Source organism: Oncorhynchus kisutch, linkage group LG22 (genome assembly GCF_002021735.2).
Source record: "Oncorhynchus kisutch isolate 150728-3 linkage group LG22, Okis_V2, whole genome shotgun sequence".
Classification (NCBI taxonomy): Eukaryota; Metazoa; Chordata; class Actinopteri; order Salmoniformes; family Salmonidae; genus Oncorhynchus; species Oncorhynchus kisutch.
In genome coordinates this window covers 58,283,304-58,310,326 of record NC_034195.2, presented here as the reverse complement: position 1 = coordinate 58,310,326, position 27,023 = coordinate 58,283,304, and the positions used below count along the sequence as shown (strand labels likewise).

General features: G+C 46.4%; 1 protein-coding gene across 1 annotated transcript in view; it reads left to right on the top strand.

Annotated features, from left to right (window-relative positions):
* LOC109867068 (transient receptor potential cation channel subfamily M member 1-like) overlaps window positions 1–27,023 on the top strand; it is a 111,394-nt gene that overhangs the window by 61,164 nt on the left and 23,207 nt on the right. Inside the window, exons 18-24 of the mRNA XM_031801479.1 lie at window positions 372–491; window positions 5,675–5,797; window positions 7,331–7,459; window positions 7,960–8,211; window positions 9,802–9,976; window positions 22,812–22,832; window positions 22,934–23,078. Of these exons, the coding sequence (XP_031657339.1) occupies window positions 372–491; window positions 5,675–5,797; window positions 7,331–7,459; window positions 7,960–8,211; window positions 9,802–9,976; window positions 22,812–22,832; window positions 22,934–23,078 (965 nt within the window). The remainder of the gene's footprint in view (window positions 1–371; window positions 492–5,674; window positions 5,798–7,330; window positions 7,460–7,959; window positions 8,212–9,801; window positions 9,977–22,811; window positions 22,833–22,933; window positions 23,079–27,023) is intronic.

Here is a 27,023-nt window from a genome sequence, read left to right as displayed (position 1 = left end):
TTACTCTTTGCTGTAGAGCAGAAACATCCCCATGAGTTGAGAAACAGACTGTCATGCTGCTTTACTCTTTGCTGTAGAGCAGAAACAACCCCATGAGTTGAGAAACAGACTGTCATGCTGCTTTACTCTTTGCTGTAGAGCAGAAACAACCCCATGAGTTGAGAAACAGACTTTCATGCTGCTTTACTCTTTGCTGTAGAGCAGAAACAACCCCATGAGTTCAGAAACAGACTGACTTTCATGACCACACGGACAATACCCTTCATATCTATACGGTACAGACAGTTCTGCAGATCTGCTCTGCAAGCTCTTTGGGGTCTGGGCCGGGTTACTGTTTAAGCACTTTGTGACAAGGATTTTTGTCTTTCTAGGTGATTCTGGGCATCATATTCCCTCCATCAATTCTGCTGCTGGTGGACTTCAAAGGAGAAGACCAGTCCTACACAGCTGACTCTGAAGAAGGGAAAGACAAGGACGATGACGCTGGCAAGGTACAGAAGACTCTGGTTGGCCAACATATCATAAAATGCTTGTCAGAGTGATGAGATGTTCATCCACAAGTCTCTGTTCCTTGAACTTATATTGACATTTTAGTCATTTAGCAGGTGCTCCAGAGTGACCTATCAGCAAAGTCACTACTTGTAACAATTATCACAATTTTTTTATTTAACCATTATTTATCTAGGCAAGTCAGTTAAGAACAAATTCTTATTTACAATGACGGCCTACCCCGGCCAAACCCAGACGACACTGGGCCAATTGTGCACCACCCTATGGGAATCCCAATCAGGGCCGGATGTGATACAGCCTGGATTCGAACCAGGGACTGTAGTGACACCTCTTGCATTGAAAAGCAGTACCTTAGACAGCAGCGCTACTCGGGGGCCCCCAAAAAATACAACAACAAAAAAATTACATCAAACAGATAGAACCATAGCAACAGTGTAAAAGATAGGCCCCTAGTAACACTGAGACCGATAGGCCCATAGCTACAGTGTAAAAGATAGGCCCCTAGTAACACTGAGACCGATAGGCCCATAGCTACAGTGTAAAAGATAGGCCCCTAGTAACACTGAGACCGATATGCCCATAGCTACAGTGTAAAAGATAGGCCCCTAGTAACACTGAGACCGATAGGCCCATAGCTACAGTGTAAAAGATAGGCCCCTAGTAACAATGTAACCGATTGGCCCCTAGTAACAGTGTAACCGATTGGCCCATAGTAGCAGGGTAAAATATAGGACCCTAGTAACAGTGTAACCGATTGGCCCATAGTAACAGGATAACAAATAGGACCCAAGTAACAGTGTAACTGATAGGTCCCTAGTAACAGTGTGAAAGATTGGCCCCTAGTAACAGTGTAAAATGTAGGCCCCTAGTAACACTGTAATAGAATGGCCCATAGTAACAGTGTAATATATAGGCCCTCAGTAACAGTTTAACAGATCGGCTCCTAGTAACATTGGAACAGACAGATAGGCCCCTAGTAACAGTGTAACAGATAGGTCGATAGTAACAGGATAAAAGGCTTCAAACTTTTCTAAGATAAATCAAATGTATTTACATAGCCCTTCGTACATCAGCTGATATCTCAAAGTGCTGTACAGAAACCCAGCCTAAAACCCCCAAACAGCAAGCAATGCAGGTGTAGAAGCACGGTGGCTAGGAAAAACTCCTTAGAAAGGCAAAAACCCTGGAAGAAACCTAGAGAGGAACCAGGCTATGAGGGGTGGCCAGTCCTCTTCTGGCTGTGCCGGGTGGAGATTATAACAGAACATGGCCAAGATGTTCAAATGTTCATAAATGACCAGCATGGTCCAATAATAATAAGGCAGAACAGTTGAAACTGGAGCAGCAGCATGGCCAGGTGGACTGGGGACAGCAAGGAGTCATCATGCCAGGTAGTCCTGAGGCATGGTCCTAGGGCTCAGGTCCTCCGAGAGAAATAGAGAAAGAGAGAATTAGAGAGAGCATACTTAAATTCACACAGGACACCGGATAAGACAGGAGAAGTACTCCAGATATAACAAACTGACCCTAGCCCCCTGACACATAAACTACTGCAGCATGAATACTGGAGGCTGAGACAGGAGGGGTCAGGAGACACTGTGGCCCCATCCGATGATACCCCCGGACTGGGCCAAACATGAAGGATATAACCCCACCCAAATTGCCAAAGCACAGCCCCCACACCACTAGAGGGATATCTTCAACCACCAACTTACCATCCTGAGACAAGGCTGAGTATAGCCTACAAAGATCTCCGCCGCGGCACAACCCAAGATAGGCTCCTAGTAACATGCTAACAGACAGATAGGTCGATAGTAACAGGGTAACAGATACACTTACTAGTGGCCTATCTGTTACACTGTTACTAGGGGCATGTCTGTTACACTGTTACTGTGCCCCTAGTAACAGTGTAACATATAGGTCGATAGCAACAGGGTAACAGGTAGGCCCCTAGTAACAGGGTATCTGTTACCCTGTTACTACTAGGTAGGCCCCTAGTAACAGTGTAGCAGAGGTCGATATGTGAATGTTTTTGGCGCCGACAGAGATGGACGCCTCGCTTCGCGTTCTTAGGAAACTATGCAGTATTTAGGTGTTTTACTTATTATTTCTTACACTGTTAATCCCAGGAAAATGTAAGTCTTATTACATTCAGCCGGGGGGAACTAGTGGATATAAGAGCAACTTCAACTTACAAACATTACGACCAGGAATACGACTTTCCCGAAGTGGATCCTCTGTTTGGACCACCACCCAGGACAATGGATTGGATCCCAGCAGGCGACCCAAAACAACGGCACCGCAGAAGGGGCAGACGGAACGGTCTTCTGGTCAGATTACGTAGACGGGCACACGACCCACCGCTCCCGAGTATACTACTCGCCAATGTCCAGTCTCTTGACAACAAGGTAGACAAAATTCGAGCAAGGGGTGCCTTCCAGAGAGACATCAGAGATTGTAATATTCTTTGTTTCACAGAAACATGGCTCATTCGGGATACGTTATCAGAGTCGGTACAGCTACCCGGTTTCTTCACTCATCGCTCCGACAGAAACAAACATCTCTCTGGTAAGAAGAAGGGCGGTGTTTTCCTTAAGATTAACGAGTCGTGGTGTGATCATAACAACATACAGGAACTCAAGTCCTTTTGTTCACCTGACCTAGAATTCCTTACGATCAAATGCCGACCGCATTATCTACCAAGAGAATTCTCTTCGATTATAATCCCAGCCGTGTATATCCCTACCAAGCAGACACCTCGACGGGCCTGAAAGAACTTAATTGGACTCTATGTAAACTGGAAACCACATATCCTGAGGCTGAATTTATTGTAGCTGGGGATTTTAACAAGGCTAATCTGAAAACAAGGCTCCCGGAATTTTATCAGCATATCGAATGCGCTACCCGGGCTGACAACACCCTGGATCATTGCTACTCTAATTTCAGAGATACATACAAAGCCCTTCCTCGCCCTCCTTTCGGCAAATCTGACCACAACTCCATTTTGTTGCTCTCAGCCTATAGACAGAAACTAAAACAGGAAACGCCCGTGCTCAGGTCTGTTCAAAACTGGTCTGACCAATCCAATTCCCCGCTTCAAGATTGCTTCGATCAAGTGGACTGGGATATGTTCCAGATTGCCTCAGACAATAACATTGATGAATACGCTGATTCGGTGAGCGAGTTTATTAGCAAGTGCATCGGTGATGTGGTACCCACGGTGACCATTAAACCATTCCTCAACCAGAAACATTCGCCCAAAACTGAAAGCGCGTACCATGGCTTTTAATCATGGCAAGGCGACCGGAAACATGACCAAATACAAACAGTGTAGCTATTCCCTCGCCAAGGCAATCAAACAAGCTAAGCTTCAGTATAGAGACAAAGTAGAGTCTCAATTCCATGGCCCAGACATGAGACGTATGTGGCAGGGTCTACAGCTGTTCTAACATGCTTCAAGAGGGCCACTATTGTTCCTGTTCCCAAGAAAGCTAAGGTAACTGAGCCAAAACGACTATGGGACGTAGCACTCACTTCCGTCATCATGAATTGCTTTGAGAGACTCGTCAAGGATCATATCACCTCCACACTACCTGACACCCTAGACCCACTTCAATTTGCTTACCGCCCCAATAGGTCGACAGACGACACAATCGCAACCACACTGCACACCGCCCTAATCCATCTGCTCAGCATTTAACACCATAGTACCCTCCAAACTTGCCATTAAGCTCGAGACCCTGGGTCTCAACCCCGCCCTGTGCAACTGAGTCCTGGACTTTGACGGGCCGCCCCCAGGTGGTGAGAGTAGGAAACATCTCCACCCCGCTGATCCTCAACACTGGGGCCCCACAAGGGTGTGTTCTCAGCCCTCTCCTGTACTCCCTGTTCACCCATGGCCTTGCACGCCTCCAACTCAATCATCAAGTTTGCAGACGACACTACAGTGGTAGGCTTGATTCCCAACAACAAGGAGACAGCCTACAGGGAGGTGAGGGCCCTCGGAGTGTGGTGTCAGGAAAATAACCTCACACTCAACGTCAACAAAACAAAGGAGATGACTGTGGACTTCTGGAAACAGCAGAGGGAGCACACCCCTATCCACATCGACGGGACAGTAGTGGAGAGGGTAGTAAGTTTTAATTTCCTCGGCGTACACATCACGGACAAACTGAATTGGTCCACCCACACAGACAGCATGGTGAAGAAAGCACAACAGCGCCTCTCAAACCTCGGGAGGCTGAAGAAATTTTGCTTGTCAACAAAAGCACTCAAACCTTTACAGATGCATCGAGAGCATCCTGTCGGGCTGGATCACCGCCTGGTACGGCAACTGCTCCGCCCACAACCGTAAGGCTCTCCAGAGGGTAGTGAGGTCTGCACAACGCAACCCCCGGGGGCAAACTACCTGCCCTCCAGGACATCTACACCACCCAATGTCACAGGAAGGCCAAAAAGATCATCAAGGACAACAACCACCCGAGCCACTGCCTGTTCACCCCGCTATCATCCAGAAGGCGAGGGCAGTACAGGTGCATCAAAGCTGGGACCGAGAGACTGAAAAACAGCTTCTATCTCAAAGCCATCAGACTGTTAAACAGCCATCACTAACATTGAGTGGCTTCTGCCAACATACACACTCAATCTCTAGCCACTTTAATAATTAAATAATTGGATGTAATAAAGTTCTCTAGTCACTTAAACAATGTCACTTTATATAATGTTTACATAGCCTACATTACTCATCTCAAATGTATATACTGTACTCTATACCATCTACTGCATCTTGCCTATGCCGTTCGGCCATCGCTCATCCATATATTTGTATGTACATATTCTTAATCATTCCTTTACACTTGTGTGTATAAGGTATTTGTTGTGAAATTGTTAGATTACTTGTTACATACTACTGCACGGTCGGAACTAGAAGCACAAGAATTTTGCTACACTCGCATTAACATCTGCTAACCATGTGTATGCAACCAATAACATTTTATTTTATTTGATAGTAACAGGGTAACAGGTAGGCCGATAATAACAGGGTAACAGGGAGGCCGACAGGCCGAAAATAACAGGGTAACAGATAGGCCCCTAGTACCAGTGATTCCTGGTGTTATTTTGTATTGATTGATTTATTGGTTGATTGATCAATTTATTGTTTCAGGATGACGTTGTGTCAAGGAAGGGGGATGAAGAGGAGGGCAGCAGTAATGTCAGGAGGAAGCCCATTGGACGGAGGATCTATGAGTTCTATGATGCCCCGTTCACCAAGTTCTGGTTCAACACCGTAAGTATCACTACAGTAATAAAACACTAAACAGACCTCCTACCTGATCCTAATAAAACACTGAACAGACCTCCTACCTGATCCTAATAAAACACTAAACAGACCTCCTACCTGATCCTAATAAAACACTAAACTGACCTCCTACCTGATCCTAATAAAACACTAAACTGACCTCCTACCTGATCCTAATAAAACACTGAACAGACCTCCTACCTGATCCTAATAAAACACTAAACTGACCTCCTACCTGATCCTAATAAAACACTGAACAGACCTCCTACCTGATCCTAATAAAACACTAAACAGACCTCCTACCTGATCCTAATAAAACACTAAACAGACCTCCTACCTGATCCTAATAAAACACTGAACAGACCTCCTACCTGATCCTAATAAAACACTAAACAGACCTCCTACCTGATCCTATTAAAACACTGAACAGACCTCCTACCTGATCCTAATAAAACACTAAACAGACCTCCTACCTGATCCTAATAAAACACTAAACTGACCTCCTACCTGATCCTAATAAAACACTAAACTGACCTCCTACCTGATCCTAATAAAACACTAAACTGACCTCCTACCTGATCCTAATAAAGCACTGAACAGACCTCCTACCTGATCCTAATAAAGCACTAAACAGACCTCCTACCTGATCCTAATAAAACACTAAACAGACCTCCTACCTGATCCTAATAAAGCACTGAACAGACCTCCTACCTGATCCTAATAAAACACTAAACAGACCTCCTACCTGATCCTAATAAAACACTAAACAGACCTCCTACCTGATCCTAATAAAACACTAAACTGACCTCCTACCTGATCCTAATAAAACACTGAACAGACCTCCTACCTGATCCTAATAAAACACTAAACTGACCTCCTACCTGATCCTAATAAAACACTGAACAGACCTCCTACCTGATCCTAATAAAACACTAAACTGACCTCCTACCTGATCCTAATAAAACACTAAACTGACCTCCTACCTGATCCTAATAAAACACTAAACTGACCTCCTACCTGATCCTAATAAAACACTAAACAGACCTCCTACCTGATCCTAATAAAACACTAAACAGACCTCCTACCTGATCCTATTAAAACACTAAACAGACCTCCTACCTGATCCTAATAAAACACTAAACAGACCTCCTACCTGATCCTAATAAAACACTAAACAGACCTCCTACCTGATCCTAATAAAACACTAAACTGACCTCCTACCTGATCCTAATAAAACACTAAACAGACCTCCTACCTGATCCTAATAAAACACTAAACAGACCTCCTACCTGATCCTAATAAAACACTGAACAGACCTCCTACCTGATCCTAATAAAACACTAAACAGACCTCCTACCTGATCCTAATAAAACACTAAACAGACCTCCTACCTGATCCTATTAAAACACTAAACAGACCTCCTACCTGATCCTAATAAAACACTAAAGAGACCTACCTGGGCTACCTGATGTCTAGCGGCATGTTGTGTTATGTTATGTGGTCTATCTATTTCTCTGTTAGATCTCCTACCTGGGCTACCTGATGCTGTATAACTACATAATCCTGGTGAAGATGGAGCGATGGCCGTCCATCCAGGAGTGGACCGTCATTGCCTACATCCTAACGCTCGGCTTCGAGAAAGTCAGACAGGTAAATTAACGTCAAGTTCAAGTAAGCTTGGGGAATTCATTCTCAGCTGAAAATAAAATATTCCCAACAATATTGCATCTATAGTGCACTATATACCATCTTACCTCCTATATAAATATGTTATAGGTAATAGGCTATTTCAGATGCAACTGTACTGTATGTGAGCATTGATTGATGCTTTGTACTTCCTTCATCGACCCTGAAGTCAGACAGGGTGTAGTGTACATCAAGATGCTTCGCTACAGAAATAGGACATCGTACCCCATGCCCGGTTCTGGCTCAGACAAGGCTTACTTACTAACTTCGACCTTAACCCATAGATCCTGATGTCAGAGCTGGGATTACTAACTTTGACCTTGACCCATTGATCCTGATGTCAGAGCCTTACTTTGAATTTGACCCTTAGATCCTGATGTCAGAGCCTGGGTTACTAACTTTGACCTTGACCCTTAGATCCTGATGTCAGAGCCTGGGTTACTAACTTTGACCTTGACCCATAGATCCTAATGTCAGAGCCTGGGAAGCTGAAGCAGAAGATCAACGTATGGCTGCAAGAGGTCTGGAACATCACTGACCTGGCAGCCATCTCCACCTTCCTGGTTGGTCTTCTGCTGAGGCTGCAGAACGAACCCCTCCTGGGCATCGGACGTGTCATCTACTGCATAGACATCATCTTCTGGTACATCAGGGTGCTCGACATCTTCGGGGTCAACAAGTACCTGGGACCCTATGTCATGATGATTGGGAAAATGGTAACATCATTGATTGATTGATTTTTGTTTGATATTTCAAAGTTAGTAGGCTGCTCCAGAGACAACATTACATACATGAAATATTATAGAGGATAAAACCACAACAAATCCTGAAAGATTATTACTATGGTGGTTTTATAACTTCATCCAGCTGCTTTCTCCTCATCTTACATCACTAATATTCCCCAATCAAAAAGTATTGTGTCATACAGCACAGGTTACAGGGGGTTAGCCCCCCATACAGAAGATACTCAGTCTGCTTGTCTTGAGGCCTACTACCTCTGAAGATACCAGAGGAGGAAGGGGAGGAGGGTACTGCTCCAAATGTTGAGGACATGTTAGAAGCAAAACAAATAATGGCATCCCATTGGCTTAATTATAAATCATTTAATCCAGATGACTGACATTCTATGTTCCAAATTACAATGATTAATATGCTGTGTTCCATGTTCTATATTAGAATGATTAACATGCTGTGTTCTATGTTCTATATTAGAATTATTAGCATGCTGTGTTCTATGTTCTATATTAGAATTACTGACATGCTGTGTTCTATGTTCTATATTAGAATAATTAACATGCTGTGTTCTATATTAGAATGATTAACATGCTGTGTTCTATGTTCTATATTAGAATTATTAACATGCTGTGTTCTATGTTCTATATTAGAATTATTAACATGCTGTGTTCTATGTTCTATATTAGAATTATTAACATGCTGTGTTCTATATTAGAATTATTAACATGCTGTGTTCTATATTAGAATGATTAACATGCTGTGTTCTATGTTCTATATTAGAATTACTGACATGCTGTGTTCTATGTTCTATATTAGAATTATTAACATGCTGTGTTCTATGTTCTATATTAGAATAATTAACATGCTGTGTTCTATGTTCTATATTAGAATTACTGACATGCTGTGTTCTATGTTCTATATTAGAATGATTAACATGCTGTGTTCTATGTTCTATATTAGAATGATTAACATGCTGTGTTCTATGTTCTATATTAGAATGATTAACATGCTGTGTTCTATATTAGAATGATTAACATGCTGTGTTCTATATTAGAATGACTGACATGCTGTGTTCTTTGTTCTATATTAGAACGATTAACATGCTGTGTTCTATATTAGAATTATTAACATGCTGTGTTCTATGTTCTATATTAGAATTACTGACATGCTGTGTTCTATGTTCTATATTAGAATGATTAACATGCTGTGTTCTATGTTCTATATTAGAATGATTAACATGCTGTGTTCCATGTTCTATATTAGAATGATTAACATGCTGTGTTCTATATTAGAATTATTAACATGCTGTGTTCTATGTTCTATATTAGAATTACTGACATGCTGTGTTCTATGTTCTATATTAGAATAATTAACATGCTATGTTCTATATTAGAATGATTAACATGCTGTGTTCTATATTAGAATGATTAACATGCTGTGTTGATTATTAGAATGATTAACATGCTGTGTTCGATATTAGAATGATTAACATGCTGTGTTGATTATTAGAATGATTAACATGCTGTGTTCTATATTAGAATGAATAACATGCTGTGTTCTATGTTCTGTAGATGATCGACATGCTGTACTTCGTGATAATCATGTTGGTGGTGTTGATGAGTTTCGGGGTGTCGCGGCAGGCCATCTTGCACCCTGATGAGGAGCCAACATGGCGTTTGGCCAGGAACATCTTCTACATGCCCTACTGGATGATCTATGGAGAGGTGTTTGCTGACTCGATCGACCGTAAGACTCAGATTTATAGTAAGATTCTGTTTCCTGTTTCACGGGCAGATGATCTGTCCTGTTTGCCCATGTTTTGATCTGTCCTGTATTTATCCATAATGTGTTTTTGACTTCACCTGGTCTCCCAGTGGCACAGAACAGTCTTTGTCTTCACCTGGTCTCCCAGCAGCACAGGACAGTCTTTGTCTTCACCTGGTCTCCCAGTAGCACAGGACAGTCTTTGTCTTCACCTGGTCTCCCAGCAGCACAGGACAGTCTTTGTCTTCACCTGGTCTTTCAGCAGCACAGGACAGTCTTTGTCTTCACCCGGTCTCCCAGCAGCACAGGACAGTCTTTGACTTCACCTGGTCTCCAAGCAGCACAGGACAGTCTTTGACTTCACCTGGTCTCCCAGCAGCACAGGACAGTCATTGTCTTCACCTGGTCTCCCAGCAGCACAGGACCGTCTTTGACTTCACCTGGTCTCCCAGCAGCACAGGACAGTCTTTGTCTTCACCTGGTCTCCCAGCAGCACAGGACAGTCTTTGTCTTCACCTGGTCTTTCAGCAGCTTAGGACAGTCTTTGACTTCACCTGGTCTTCCAGCAGCACAGGTCAGTCTTTGTCTTCACCTGGTCTTTCAGCAGCTTAGGACAGTCTGACTTCACCTGGTCTCGCAGCAGCTTAGGATAGTCTTTGTCTTCACTTGTCTTTCAGCAGCACAGGACAGTCTTTGACTTCACCTGGTCTTTCAGCAGCACAGGACAGTCTTTGTCTTCCCCTGGTCTCCTAGCAGCTTAGGACAGTCTTTGTCTTCACTGGTCTTTCAGCAGCTTAGGACAGTCTTAGACTTCACCTGGTCTCCCAGCAGCACAGGACAGTCTTTGTCTTCACCTGGTCTTTCAACAGCTTAGGACAGTCTTAGACTTCACCTGGTCTTTCAGCAGCACAGGAGAGTCTTTGTCTTCACCTGATCTCCCAGCAGCACAGGACAGTCTTTGTCTTCACCTGTTTTTTCAACAGCTTAGGGCAGTCTTAGACTTCACCTGGTCATTCAGCAGCACAGGAGAGTCTTTGTCTTCACCTGGTCTCCCAGCAGCTTAGGACAGTCTTTGTCTTCACCTGGTCTCCCAGCAGCTTAGGACAGTCTTTGTCTTCACTGGTCTTTCAGCAGCACAGGACAGTCTTTGACTTCACCTGGTCTTTCAGCAGCTTAGGACAGTCTTTGACTGCACCTGGTCTCCCAGCAGCACAGGACAGTCTTTGACTTCACCTGGTCTTTCAGCAGCTTAGGACAGTCTGACTTCACCTGGTCTCCCAGCAGCTTAGGACAGTCTTTGTCTTCACTGGTCTTTCAGCAGAACAGGACAGTCTTTGTCTTCACCTGGTCTCCCAGCAGCACAGGACAGTCTTTGACTTCACCTGGTCTCTCAGCAGAACAGGACAGTCTTTGACTTCACCTGGTCTCTCAGCAGAACATGACAGTATTTTACTTCACCTGGTCTCCCAGCAGCACAGGACAGTCTTTGACTTCACCTGGTCTCCCAGCAGCACAGGACCGTCTTTATCTTCACCTGGTCTTTCAGCAGCTTAGGACAGTCTGACTTCACCAGTTTTCCCAGCAGCTTAGGTCAGTCTTTGTCTCCATGGTCTTTCAGCAGCTTAGGACAGTCTTTGACTTCACCTGTTCTCCCAGCAGCACAGGACAGTCTTCGAATTCACCTGGTCTTTCAGCAGCTTAGGACATTCTTTGTCTTCACCTGGTCTTTTAGCAGCACAGGACAGTCATTGTCTTTACCTGGTCTCCCAGCAGCACAGGAGAGTCTTTGTCTTCACCTGGTCTCCCAGCAGCACAGGACAGTCTTTGACTTCACCTGGTCTCTCAGCAGAACAGGACAGTCTTTGACTTCACCTGGTCTCCCAGCAGCACATGATAGTCTTTGTCTTCACCTGGGCTTTCAGCAGCTTTTGACAGTCTTTGACTTCACCTGGTCTTCCAGCAGCACAGGTCAGTCTTAGACTTCACCTGGTCTTTCAGCAGCTTAGGACAGTCTGACTTCACCTGGTCTCCCAGCAGCACAGGACAGTCTTCGACTTCACCTGGTCTTTCAGCAGCTTAGGACATTATTTGTCTTCACCTGGTCTTTCAGCAGCTTAGGACAGTCTTTGACTTCACCTGTTCTTTCAGCAGCACAGGACAGTCTTTGTCTTCACTGGTCTTTCAGCAGCTTAGGACAGTCTTTGTCTTCACCTGGTCTTTCAGCAGCTTAGGACAGTCTTTGACTTCACCTGGTCTCTCAGGAGCACAGGACAGTCTTTGTCATCACCTGGTCTTTCAACAGCACAGGACAGTATTTGTCTTCACCTGGTCTTTCAGCAGCACAGGACAGTCTGTCTTCACCTGGTCTTTCAGCAGCTTAGGACAGTCTTTGTCTTCACTGGTCTTTCAGCAGCTTAGGACAGTCTTTGTCTTCACCTGGTCTTTCAGCAGCATAGGACGGTCTTTGACTTCACCTGGTCTTTCAGCAGCTTAGGACAGTCTTTGACTTCACCTGGTCTCCCAACAGCACAGGACAGTCTTTGACTTCACCTGGTCTCTCAGCAGCAAAGGACAGTCTTTGACTTCACCTGGTCTCCCAGCAGCACAGGACAGTCTGACTTCACCTGGTCTCTCAGCAGAACAGGACAGTTTTTGACTTCACCTGGTCTCTCAGAAGTACAGGACAGTCTTTGACTTCACCTGGTCTCCCAGCAGCACAGGACAGTCTTTGTCTTCACCTGGTCTCCCAGCAGCACAGGACAGTCATTGTCTTCACCTGGTCTCCCAGCAGCACAGGACAGTCATTGTCTTCACCTGGTCTCCCAGCAGCACAGGACTATCTTTGTCTTCACCTGGTCTCCCAGCAGCACAGGACAGTCTTTGTCTTCACCTGGTCTCCCAGCAGCACAGGACAGTATTTTACTTCACCTGGTCTCCCAGCAGCACAGGACAGTCTTTGTCTTCACCTGGTCTCCCATCAACACATGACAGTCTTTGTCTTCACCTGGTCTCCCATCAACACAGGACAGTCGTTGTCTTAACCTGGTCTCCCAGCAGCACTTGACAGTCTTTGTCTTCACCTGGTCTTTCAGCAGCTTAGGACAGTCTTTGACTTCACCTGGTCTTCCAGCAGCACAGGACAGTCTTTGTCTTCACCTGGTCTTTCAACAGCTTAGGACAGTCTTAGACTTCACCTGGTCTTTCAGCAGCACAGGAGAGTCTTTGTCTTCACCTGATCTCCCAGCAGCACAGGACAGTCTTTGTCTTCACCTGTTTTTTCAACAGCTTAGGGCAGTCTTAGACTTCACCTGGTCTTTCAGCAGCACAGGAGAGTCTTTGTCTTCACCTGGTCTCCCAGCAGCTTAGGACAGTCTTTGTCTTCACCTGGTCTCCCAGCAGCTTAGGACAGTCTTTGTCTTCACTGGTCTTTCAGCAGCACAGGACAGTCTTTGACTTCACCTGGTCTTTCAGCAGCTTAGGACAGTCTTTGACTGCACCTGGTCTCCCAGCAGCACAGGACAGTCTTTGACTTCACCTGGTCTTTCAACAGCTTAGGGCAGTCTTAGACTTCACCTGGTCTTTCAGCAGCTTAGGACAGTCTGACTTCACCTGGTCTCCCAGCAGCTTAGGACAGTCTTTGTCTTCACTGGTCTTTCAGCAGAACAGGACAGTCTTTGTCTTCACCTGGTCTCCCAGCAGCACAGGACAGTCTTTGACTTCACCTGGTCTCTCAGCAGAACAGGACAGTCTTTGACTTCACCTGGTCTCTCAGCAGAACAGGACAGTCTTTTACTTCACCTGGTCTCCCAGCAGCACAGGACAGTCTTTGACTTCACCTGGTCTCCCAGCAGCACAGGACAGTCTTTATCTTCACCTGGTCTTTCAGCAGCTTAGGACAGTCTGACTTCACCAGTTTTCCCAGCAGCCTAGGTCAGTCTTTGTCTCCATGGTCTTTCAGCAGCTTAGGACAGTCTTTGACTTCACCTGTTCTCCCAGCAGCACAGGACAGTCTTCGAATTCACCTGGTCTTTCAGCAGCTTAGGACATTCTTTGTCTTCACCTGGTCTTTTAGCAGCACAGGACAGTCATTGTCTTTACCTGGTCTCCCAGCAGCACAGGAGAGTCTTTGACTTCACCTGGTCTCTCAGCAGAACAGGACAGTCTTTGACTTCACCTGGTCTCCCAGCAGCACATGATAGTCTTTGTCTTCACCTGGGCTTTCAGCAGCTTTTGACAGTCTTTGACTTCACCTGGTCTTCCAGCAGCACAGGTCAGTCTTAGACTTCACCTGGTCTTTCAGCAGCTTAGGACAGTCTGACTTCACCTGGTCTCCCAGCAGCACAGGACAGTCTTCGACTTCACCTGGTCTTTCAGCAGCTTAGGACATTATTTGTCTTCACCTGGTCTTTCAGCAGCTTAGGACAGTCTTTGACTTCACCTGGTCTTTCAGCAGCACAGGACAGTCTTTGTCTTCACTGGTCTTTCAGCAGCTTAGGACAGTCTTTGTCTTCACCTGGTCTTTCAGCAGCTTAGGACAGTCTTTGACTTCACCTGGTCTCTCAGGAGCACAGGACAGTCTTTGTCCTCACCTGGTCTTTCAACAGCACAGGACAGTATTTGTCTTCACCTGGTCTTTCAGCAGCACAGGACAGTCTGTCTTCACCTGGTCTTTCAGCAGCTTAGGACAGTCTTTGTCTTCACTGGTCTTTCAGCAGCTTAGGACAGTCTTTGTCTTCACCTGGTCTTTCAGCAGCTTAGGACGGTCTTTGACTTCACCTGGTCTTTCAGCAGCTTAGGACAGTCTTTGACTTCACCTGGTCTCCCAACAGCACAGGACAGTCTTTGACTTCACCTGGTCTCTCAGCAGCAAAGGACAGTCTTTGACTTCACCTGGTCTCCCAGCAGCACAGGACAGTCTGACTTCACCTGGTCTCTCAGCAGAACAGGACAGTTTTTGACTTCACCTGGTCTCTCAGAAGTACAGGACAGTCTTTGACTTCACCTGGTCTCCCAGCAGCACAGGACAGTCTTTGTCTTCACCTGGTCTCCCAGCAGCACAGGACAGTCATTGTCTTCACCTGGTCTCCCAGCAGCACAGGACAGTCATTGTCTTCACCTGGTCTCCCAGCAGCACAGGACTATCTTTGTCTTCACCTGGTCTCCCAGCAGCACAGGACAGTCTTTGTCTTCACCTGGTCTCCCAGCAGCACAGGACAGTATTTTACTTCACCTGGTCTCCCAGCAGCACAGGACAGTCTTTGTCTTCACCTGGTCTCCCATCAACACATGACAGTCTTTGTCTTCACCTGGTCTCCCATCAACACAGGACAGTCGTTGTCTTAACCTGGTCTCCCAGCAGCACTTGACAGTCTTTGTCTTCACCTGGTCTTTCAGCAGCTTAGGACAGTCTTTGACTTCACCTGGTCTTCCAGCAGCACAGGACAGTCTTTGTCTTCACCTGGTCTTTCAACAGCTTAGGACAGTCTTAGACTTCACCTGGTCTTTCAGCAGCACAGGAGAGTCTTAGACTTCACCTGGTCTTTCAGCAGCTTAGGACAGTCTGACTTCACCTGGTCTCCCAGCAGCACAGGACAGTCTTCGACTTCACCTGGTCTTCCAGCAGCACAGGACAGTCTTTGTCTTCACCTGGTCTTTCAACAGCTTAGGACAGTCTTAGACTTCACCTGGTCTTCCAGCAGCACAGGTCAGTCTTAGACTTCACCTGGTCTTTCAGCAGCTTAGGACAGTCTGACTTCACCTGGTCTCCCAGCAGCACAGGACAGTCTTCGACTTCACCTGGTCTTTCAGCAGCTTAGGACATTATTTGTCTTCACCTGGTCTTTCAGCAGCTTAGGACAGTCTTTGACTTCACCTGGTCTTTCAGCAGCACAGGACAGTCTTTGTCTTCACTGGTCTTTCAGCAGCTTAGGACAGTCTTTGTCTTCACCTGGTCTTTCAGCAGCTTAGGACAGTCTTTGACTTCACCTGGTCTCTCAGGAGCACAGGACAGTCTTTGTCCTCACCTGGTCTTTCAACAGCACAGGACAGTATTTGTCTTCACCTGGTCTTTCAGCAGCACAGGACAGTCTGTCTTCACCTGGTCTTTCAGCAGCTTAGGACAGTCTTTGTCTTCACTGGTCTTTCAGCAGCTTAGGACGGTCTTTGACTTCACCTGGTCTTTCAGCAGCTTAGGACAGTCTTTGACTTCACCTGGTCTCCCAACAGCACAGGACAGTCTTTGACTTCACCTGGTCTCTCAGCAGCAAAGGACAGTCTTTGACTTCACCTGGTCTCCCAGCAGCACAGGACAGTCTGACTTCACCTGGTCTCTCAGCAGAACAGGACAGTTTTTGACTTCACCTGGTCTCTCAGAAGTACAGGACAGTCTTTGACTTCACCTGGTCTCCCAGCAGCACAGGACAGTCTTTGTCTTCACCTGGTCTCCCAGCAGCACAGGACAGTCATTGTCTTCACCTGGTCTCCCAGCAGCACAGGACAGTCATTGTCTTCACCTGGTCTCCCAGCAGCACAGGACTATCTTTGTCTTCACCTGGTCTCCCAGCAGCACAGGACAGTCTTTGTCTTCACCTGGTCTCCCAGCAGCACAGGACAGTATTTTACTTCACCTGGTCTCCCAGCAGCACAGGACAGTCTTTGTCTTCACCTGGTCTCCCATCAACACATGACAGTCTTTGTCTTCACCTGGTCTCCCATCAACACAGGACAGTCGTTGTCTTAACCTGGTCTCCCAGCAGCACTTGACAGTCTTTGTCTTCACCTGGTCTTTCAGCAGCTTAGGACAGTCTTTGACTTCACCTGGTCTTCCAGCAGCACAGGACAGTCTTTGTCTTCACCTGGTCTTTCAACAGCTTAGGACAGTCTTAGACTTCACCTGGTCTTTCAGCAGCACAGGAGAGTCTTTGTCTTCACCTGATCTCCCAGCAGCACAGGACAGTCTTTGTCTTCACCTGTTTTTTCAACAGCTTAGGGCAGTCTTAGACTTCACCTGGTCTTTCAGCAGCACAGGAGAGTCTTTGTCTTCACCTGGTCTCCCAGCAGCTTAGGACAGTCTTTGTCTTCACCTGGTCTCCCAGCAGCTTAGGACAGTCTTTGTCTTCACTGGTCTTTCAGCAGCACAGGACAGTCTTTGACTTCACCTGGTCTTTCAGCAGCTTAGGACAGTCTTTGACTGCACCTGGTCTCCCAGCAGCACAGGACAGTCTTTGACTTCACCTGGTCTTTCAAAAGCTTAGGGCAGTCTTCGAATTCACCTGGTCTTTCAGCAGCTTAGGACATTCTTTGTCTTCACCTGGTCTTTTAGCAGCACAGGACAGTCATTGTCTTTACCTGGTCTCCCAGCAGCACAGGAGAGTCTTTGTCTTCACCTGGTCTCCCAGCAGCACAGGACAGTCTTTGACTTCACCTGGTCTCTCAGCAGAACAGGACAGTCTTTGACTTCACCTGGTCTCCCAGCAGCACATGATAGTCTTTGTCTTCACCTGGGCTTTCAGCAGCTTTTGACAGTCTTTGACTTCACCTGGTCTTCCAGCAGCACAGGTCAGTCTTAGACTTCACCTGGTCTTTCAGCAGCTTAGGACAGTCTGACTTCACCTGGTCTCCCAGCAGCACAGGACAGTCTTCGACTTCACCTGGTCTTTCAGCAGCTTAGGACATTATTTGTCTTCACCTGGTCTTTCAGCAGCTTAGGACAGTCTTTGACTTCACCTGTTCTTTCAGCAGCACAGGACAGTCTTTGTCTTCACTGGTCTTTCAGCAGCTTAGGACAGTCTTTGTCTTCACCTGGTCTTTCAGCAGCTTAGGACAGTCTTTGACTTCACCTGGTCTCTCAGGAGCACAGGACAGTCTTTGTCATCACCTGGTCTTTCAACAGCACAGGACAGTATTTGTCTTCACCTGGTCTTTCAGCAGCACAGGACAGTCTGTCTTCACCTGGTCTTTCAGCAGCTTAGGACAGTCTTTGTCTTCACTGGTCTTTCAGCAGCTTAGGACAGTCTTTGTCTTCACCTGGTCTTTCAGCAGCATAGGACGGTCTTTGACTTCACCTGGTCTTTCAGCAGCTTAGGACAGTCTTTGACTTCACCTGGTCTCCCAACAGCACAGGACAGTCTTTGACTTCACCTGGTCTCTCAGCAGCAAAGGACAGTCTTTGACTTCACCTGGTCTCCCAGCAGCACAGGACAGTCTGACTTCACCTGGTCTCTCAGCAGAACAGGACAGTTTTTGACTTCACCTGGTCTCTCAGAAGTACAGGACAGTCTTTGACTTCACCTGGTCTCCCAGCAGCACAGGACAGTCTTTGTCTTCACCTGGTCTCCCAGCAGCACAGGACAGTCATTGTCTTCACCTGGTCTCCCAGCAGCACAGGACAGTCATTGTCTTCACCTGGTCTCCCAGCAGCACAGGACTATCTTTGTCTTCACCTGGTCTCCCAGCAGCACAGGACAGTCTTTGTCTTCACCTGGTCTCCCAGCAGCACAGGACAGTATTTTACTTCACCTGGTCTCCCAGCAGCACAGGACAGTCTTTGTCTTCACCTGGTCTCCCATCAACACATGACAGTCTTTGTCTTCACCTGGTCTCCCATCAACACAGGACAGTCGTTGTCTTAACCTGGTCTCCCAGCAGCACTTGACAGTCTTTGTCTTCACCTGGTCTTTCAGCAGCTTAGGACAGTCTTTGACTTCACCTGGTCTTCCAGCAGCACAGGACAGTCTTTGTCTTCACCTGGTCTTTCAACAGCTTAGGACAGTCTTAGACTTCACCTGGTCTTTCAGCAGCACAGGAGAGTCTTTGTCTTCACCTGATCTCCCAGCAGCACAGGACAGTCTTTGTCTTCACCTGTTTTTTCAACAGCTTAGGGCAGTCTTAGACTTCACCTGGTCTTTCAGCAGCACAGGAGAGTCTTTGTCTTCACCTGGTCTCCCAGCAGCTTAGGACAGTCTTTGTCTTCACCTGGTCTCCCAGCAGCTTAGGACAGTCTTTGTCTTCACTGGTCTTTCAGCAGCACAGGACAGTCTTTGACTTCACCTGGTCTTTCAGCAGCTTAGGACAGTCTTTGACTGCACCTGGTCTCCCAGCAGCACAGGACAGTCTTTGACTTCACCTGGTCTTTCAACAGCTTAGGGCAGTCTTAGACTTCACCTGGTCTTTCAGCAGCTTAGGACAGTCTGACTTCACCTGGTCTCCCAGCAGCTTAGGACAGTCTTTGTCTTCACTGGTCTTTCAGCAGAACAGGACAGTCTTTGTCTTCACCTGGTCTCCCAGCAGCACAGGACAGTCTTTGACTTCACCTGGTCTCTCAGCAGAACAGGACAGTCTTTGACTTCACCTGGTCTCTCAGCAGAACAGGACAGTCTTTTACTTCACCTGGTCTCCCAGCAGCACAGGACAGTCTTTGACTTCACCTGGTCTCCCAGCAGCACAGGACAGTCTTTATCTTCACCTGGTCTTTCAGCAGCTTAGGACAGTCTGACTTCACCAGTTTTCCCAGCAGCCTAGGTCAGTCTTTGTCTCCATGGTCTTTCAGCAGCTTAGGACAGTCTTTGACTTCACCTGTTCTCCCAGCAGCACAGGACAGTCTTCGAATTCACCTGGTCTTTCAGCAGCTTAGGACATTCTTTGTCTTCACCTGGTCTTTTAGCAGCACAGCACAGGACAGTCATTGTCTTTACCTGGTCTCCCAGCAGCACAGGAGAGTCTTTGACTTCACCTGGTCTCTCAGCAGAACAGGACAGTCTTTGACTTCACCTGGTCTCCCAGCAGCACATGATAGTCTTTGTCTTCACCTGGGCTTTCAGCAGCTTTTGACAGTCTTTGACTTCACCTGGTCTTCCAGCAGCACAGGTCAGTCTTAGACTTCACCTGGTCTTTCAGCAGCTTAGGACAGTCTGACTTCACCTGGTCTCCCAGCAGCACAGGACAGTCTTCGACTTCACCTGGTCTTTCAGCAGCTTAGGACATTATTTGTCTTCACCTGGTCTTTCAGCAGCTTAGGACAGTCTTTGACTTCACCTGGTCTTTCAGCAGCACAGGACAGTCTTTGTCTTCACTGGTCTTTCAGCAGCTTAGGACAGTCTTTGTCTTCACCTGGTCTTTCAGCAGCTTAGGACAGTCTTTGACTTCACCTGGTCTCTCAGGAGCACAGGACAGTCTTTGTCCTCACCTGGTCTTTCAACAGCACAGGACAGTATTTGTCTTCACCTGGTCTTTCAGCAGCACAGGACAGTCTGTCTTCACCTGGTCTTTCAGCAGCTTAGGACAGTCTTTGTCTTCACTGGTCTTTCAGCAGCTTAGGACAGTCTTTGTCTTCACCTGGTCTTTCAGCAGCTTAGGACGGTCTTTGACTTCACCTGGTCTTTCAGCAGCTTAGGACAGTCTTTGACTTCACCTGGTCTCCCAACAGCACAGGACAGTCTTTGACTTCACCTGGTCTCTCAGCAGCAAAGGACAGTCTTTGACTTCACCTGGTCTCCCAGCAGCACAGGACAGTCTGACTTCACCTGGTCTCTCAGCAGAACAGGACAGTTTTTGACTTCACCTGGTCTCTCAGAAGTACAGGACAGTCTTTGACTTCACCTGGTCTCCCAGCAGCACAGGACAGTCTTTGTCTTCACCTGGTCTCCCAGCAGCACAGGACAGTCAATGTCTTCACCTGGTCTCCCAGCAGCACAGGACAGTCATTGTCTTCACCTGGTCTCCCAGCAGCACAGGACTATCTTTGTCTTCACCTGGTCTCCCAGCAGCACAGGACAGTCTTTGTCTTCACCTGGTCTCCCAGCAGCACAGGACAGTATTTTACTTCACCTGGTCTCCCAGCAGCACAGGACAGTCTTTGTCTTCACCTGGTCTCCCATCAACACATGACAGTCTTTGTCTTCACCTGGTCTCCCATCAACACAGGACAGTCGTTGTCTTAACCTGGTCTCCCAGCAGCACTTGACAGTCTTTGTCTTCACCTGGTCTTTCAGCAGCTTAGGACAGTCTTTGACTTCACCTGGTCTTCCAGCAGCACAGGACAGTCTTTGTCTTCACCTGGTCTTTCAACAGCTTAGGACAGTCTTAGACTTCACCTGGTCTTTCAGCAGCACAGGAGAGTCTTTGTCTTCACCTGATCTCCCAGCAGCACAGGACAGTCTTTGTCTTCACCTGTTTTTTCAACAGCTTAGGGCAGTCTTAGACTTCACCTGGTCTTTCAGCAGCACAGGAGAGTCTTTGTCTTCACCTGGTCTCCCAGCAGCTTAGGACAGTCTTTGTCTTCACCTGGTCTCCCAGCAGCTTAGGACAGTCTTTGTCTTCACTGGTCTTTCAGCAGCACAGGACAGTCTTTGACTTCACCTGGTCTTTCAGCAGCTTAGGACAGTCTTTGACTGCACCTGGTCTCCCAGCAGCACAGGACAGTCTTTGACTTCACCTGGTCTTTCAACAGCTTAGGGCAGTCTTAGACTTCACCTGGTCTTTCAGCAGCTTAGGACAGTCTGACTTCACCTGGTCTCCCAGCAGCTTAGGACAGTCTTTGTCTTCACTGGTCTTTCAGCAGAACAGGACAGTCTTTGTCTTCACCTGGTCTCCCAGCAGCACAGGACAGTCTTTGACTTCACCTGGTCTCTCAGCAGAACAGGACAGTCTTTGACTTCACCTGGTCTCTCAGCAGAACAGGACAGTCTTTTACTTCACCTGGTCTCCCAGCAGCACAGGACAGTCTTTGACTTCACCTGGTCTCCCAGCAGCACAGGACAGTCTTTATCTTCACCTGGTCTTTCAGCAGCTTAGGACAGTCTGACTTCACCAGTTTTCCCAGCAGCTTAGGTCAGTCTTTGTCTCCATGGTCTTTCAGCAGCTTAGGACAGTCTTTGACTTCACCTGTTCTCCCAGCAGCACAGGACAGTCTTCGAATTCACCTGGTCTTTCAGCAGCTTAGGACATTCTTTGTCTTCACCTGGTCTTTTAGCAGCACAGGACAGTCATTGTCTTTACCTGGTCTCCCAGCAGCACAGGAGAGTCTTTGTCTTCACCTGGTCTCCCAGCAGCACAGGACAGTCTTTGACTTCACCTGGTCTCTCAGCAGAACAGGACAGTCTTTGACTTCACCTGGTCTCCCAGCAGCACATGATAGTCTTTGTCTTCACCTGGGCTTTCAGCAGCACAGGTCAGTCTTAGACTTCACCTGGTCTTTCAGCAGCTTAGGACAGTCATTGTCTTTACCTGGTCTCCCAGCAGCACAGGAGAGTCTTTGTCTTCACCTGGTCTCCAAGCAGCACAGGACAGTCTTTGACTTCACCTGGTCTCTCAGGAGCACAGGACAGTCTTTGTCATCACCTGGTCTTTCAACAGCACAGGACAGTATTTGTCTTCACCTGGTCTTTCAGCAGCACAGGACAGTCTGTCTTCACCTGGTCTTTCAGCAGCTTAGGACAGTCTTTGTCTTCACTGGTCTTTCAGCAGCTTAGGACAGTCTTTGTCTTCACCTGGTCTTTCAGCAGCTTAGGACGGTCTTTGACTTCACCTGGTCTTTCAGCAGCTTAGGACAGTCTTTGACTTCACCTGGTCTCCCAACAGCACAGGACAGTCTTTGACTTCACCTGGTCTCTCAGCAGCAAAGGACAGTCTTTGACTTCACCTGGTCTCCCAGCAGCACAGGACAGTCTGACTTCACCTGGTCTCTCAGCAGCAAAGGACAGTCTTTGACTTCACGTGCACCTGGTCTTGACCATGACATAAGTATGTTGTTGTCTTTGTATTCATGCCTTTTTATTCTGCCTCTCTCTCTTTATTTCCTTATTTCTGGAACTGCTTCAAGTCTATGCAATGGAAATCAACCGTGAGTATTCTTCAATAAGTTGTATATTTTCAAAGTGGCAATGTGGAGAGTGTTATTTTGAATACTAAAGCATTCTTGTTCTTCTTCCGCTAACCTCCTAGCGCCGTGTGGTGAGAACCTGTACGATGAGGATGGTAAGAAGCTGCCTCCGTGTATCCCTGGAGCCTGGCTGACCCCGGCCATCATGGCCTGTTATTTACTGGTGGCCAACATCCTGCTGGTCAACCTGTTGATTGCTGTCTTCAAGTAAGTTGACAAAAACAGGAAAATGTTTACATTGCCATGTTGACAACTAGTCTCTTGTGACAGAGCTAGCTAGGTGGCGCAGGAAATATTTGACTCTGGGTTCTGAGATTAGTACAAACGTTGGACACAAGTTATTAGTACTTACTGTGTCTGACCTCAGGGATGTAGGCTTGTTTCTTCCATGTAAACAACAGCAGAAACTCACGCCCTACAGATAACTTTGTCTTTAGGAAACTCTCATGAGATGGCCCCAAGTACACCACACCTACACACCCTACAGATAACTTTGTCTTTAGAAAACTCTCATGAGGTTGCCACATCTACACCTATCTTTGTTTGGCGGAGGTTAGTTGGTTAGCTAGTCAACCCAGTCAAAACTCTTCTATGTCCTGGCACCCAAATGGGGGAACCTGCTTCCCTTGGTGCTAGAACAGCAGAGTCCCTAGTCTGGCTGACACCAGTCTTTCTGACTTGAGAGTCTGGAAAGGCTGCTTTGATGTGTTGGCACGAAGCATCGATAATGAAGGTGCTGTGGCCTCAGACTTCAAGGCTACGCTGGTTGGATAGCCCCGATTTGAATTGAACGAATCATGATCTATTATTTTACATAGGACCGCCCCAGCCCTTCTGCTTCCAGCCAGCCCTTCCGGGATAAGCAAACACAGTAGCTTGCTAGCTAAAGCAAACCTTCTAGGTTCGGACATCGTTTGTTGCTAAGATCATGAATAAGGCACATAAATCATCATTTTCAAAACGTTATAAAAAGCTGTCTACACTAAAATGAGTGACATTAGACAACTGCAACCTGTTAAATGTTACCGTCTTTTGACTAGCAAGTAGGAACTAATGTTAGCTAGCATAGCTAATTTTAGCTTGCATTGTTAAGCCCATAGAAAGCCAGCCAGCTAATAACTTTAGCTTGCTTGCTAACAACTTGAAATTGACTAGCTAATAAAATGTATGTTTTAGTTATAAATGTTAGTTTAATTAGTTAGCTAATTATAGATTGTAACATTTCCTTACTGCAATGAAGTTACACATTTTCCTTCTTGGATGTCCTCTGTTTAATTAAATAGTAGGGCAATTATGTGAATTACCCATGCATTCTAGCTAGCTACTTCTGTACTACCCATGTTCACTTCTGGCAAGTTTCCCACTGCCCCCTAATTTTGTCAATGCAAGCCCACAACGAAGAGTAATGAAACTAGGGGGCACTATTTTCATTTTTGGAAAAATAACGTTCCCAAAGTAAACGGGCTATTTTGTCAAGACAAGATGCTAGAATATGCATATAATTGACAGCTTAGGATAGAAAACTCTCTAAAGTTTCCAAAACTGTAAAAATATTGTATGTGAGTATAACAGAACTGATATTGCAGGCGAAAGCCTGAGAAAATCCAATCAGGAAGTGACTCATGTTTTGAAAGCGTCCCTATTGAGCAGTGAATGGGCTATCAGCCAGATACCTTTTTCTACATATTCCCCAAGGTGTCCACAGAATTTCGACCTAGTTTCACGCCTTTATGTTGAAGAATGAGCTTAAACGAAGTGTCCGGCTGAGGGCTCTCAGAGTAATTATTGCGTAATAGACAGAGGTAGCTATTTTTCCTCCTGTTCCTGCTGAAAATACAGCTGTCCCGGTGGATATATTATCGAATAGATATTTGAAAAACACCTTGAGGATTGATTATTAACAACGTTTGCCATGTTTCTGTCGATATTATGCCATGACCGCAATTTCCGGTCGAATTCTCAGCCAAACGTGAAGAACTAACGGAGTTATTTCGGGTACAAAAATAATATTTTTGAAAAAAATGAACATTTGCTATGTAACTGGGAGTCTCGTGAGTGAAAACATCCAAAGCTCATCAAAGGTAAACGATTTCATTTGATTGCTTTTCTGATTTTTGTGACCAGGTTGCCTGCTGCTAGCTAAAAAATAAGGGGTTAATGCAAATAGGGTAGCAATTTGATTAACTGTTCAGCAGTCCCACTTTTTAATGGCTTCCTCTGACACTGCCTGTTATGATGGCAGGAAGCTTGGCCCCAGTGATTTACTGGGCTTTACATATTACCCTCTTTAGCGCTTTTCGGTCAGATTCAAGCAGTTTCCATACCAAGCGGTGATGCAACCAGTCAAGATTCTCTCGATGGTGCAACTGTAGAACTTTTTGAGGATCTTGCCACATTTTTCAGCCTCCTGAGAAGATGTTTTATTTCTACTTTGCACATTCTTCCACTGTAAATCTACCATTCCAGTGTTTTACTTGCTATATTGTATTTACTTTGCCACCATGGCCTTTTTTTGCCTTTACCTCACCTCATTTGCTCACATCGTATATAGACTTGTTTATACTGTATTATTGACTGTATGTTTGTTTTACTCCATGTGTAACTCTGTGTCGTTGTATGTGTCGAACTGCTTTGCTTTATCTTGGCCAGGTCGCAATTGTAAATGAGAACATGTTCTCAACTTGCCTACCTGGTTAAATAAAGGTGAATTTTTTATTTATTTTAATAAATGTATATATTGTCATGCACTCTTCACAATGATAGGTCTTTAGTGATGTGGATTCCGAGAAACTTGACGCTCTCGACCCTCTCCACTACAGCCCTATTGATGATAATGGGGGCATGCTCAGCCCTCCTTTTCCTGTAGTCCACAATCAGCTCCTTCGTCTTCCTCACGCTGAGGGAGAGGTTGGAGGAGACTAAGCACTCACCCCTGAGGGGCCCCTGTGTTAAAGATCAGCGTGGTAGATGTGTTGTTGCTTAACCTTACCAACTGGTGGCGGCCCGGCAGGAAGTCCAGAATCCAGTTGCAGAGGGGAGTGTTCAGTACCAGGGTCCTTAGCTTAGTGATGAGATTGGAGGGTACTATGTTGTTGAATGACCCATAAGGTCAAAGTGGAATTTTGTTTGTAGAACATTTTTTAAATTAATATAAAAAATGTGTCTGGAGTCAATAAGTATCCAACACCTTTTCTATGGCAAGCCCAATAGGTTAAACAGTACAAATCTGACTTACGCAGATAGATCAAGATGGCGAAACACAAGTATAGAGAGAAAGTGGAGGAGAAATTCAACTGGTCAGACACAAGGTGTATATGACAGGGGCTCCTCACGATCACAGGTTAAAAAATAATTCCAGCCACATCACGGTCACCAACGCCACCCTTGCGGAAGAGCTGAACACCTTTTTCTCATGATTCGAGCACAATGACCCTGAGCTGCCGAGGAGACAGCACAATGACACTGAGATTCCATGGGGACTGCACAATGACCCGAGCTGCCGAGGGGGCAGCACAATGACCCCGAGCTGCCGAGGGGGCAGCACAATGACCCCGAGCTGCCGACGATGACAACGTGGGGTACACACTAAAAGTCTCCACTGAGGACGTATGGAAGTAATTCAAATGTTTTAGCCGGTTGGCATCTCTAGCCATGCCCTTAGAGCAGACCAGATGGTTGTTATATTAGCTCAGGTCACTATACCCACCTGTTTCAAGATTTCCGCTATCATCCCTGTCCCCAATAAATGGAGGTAACTGAACTGAATGACAACCGTCCAGTAGCGCTCACTTCCGTTTTCATGAAGTACCAAAGGGTGCGTCCTAAGTTCCCTCCTGCATTCCCTGTATACCCATGACTGCTTGGCCTCATACAGTTCCAACCCCATCATCACGTTCGCTGGCGACACAATAGTAGTAGGCCTGATCACTGACGACGATGAGACCGCCTACAGGGAGGAGGAGGTCAAAGACCTGAAAGTGTGGAGCCAGGACAACAACCTCTCCCCCAACATTAGTAAGACAAAGGAACTCATTGTGGACTACAGGAAACGGAGGGCCGAGCTCAACGAGCCGGCTGAGGTGTGGGAGCCCGACGAGCTGGTTGAGATGTGGGAGCCCGACGAGCCTACTGAGGCATGACTTGGGGTGGGAG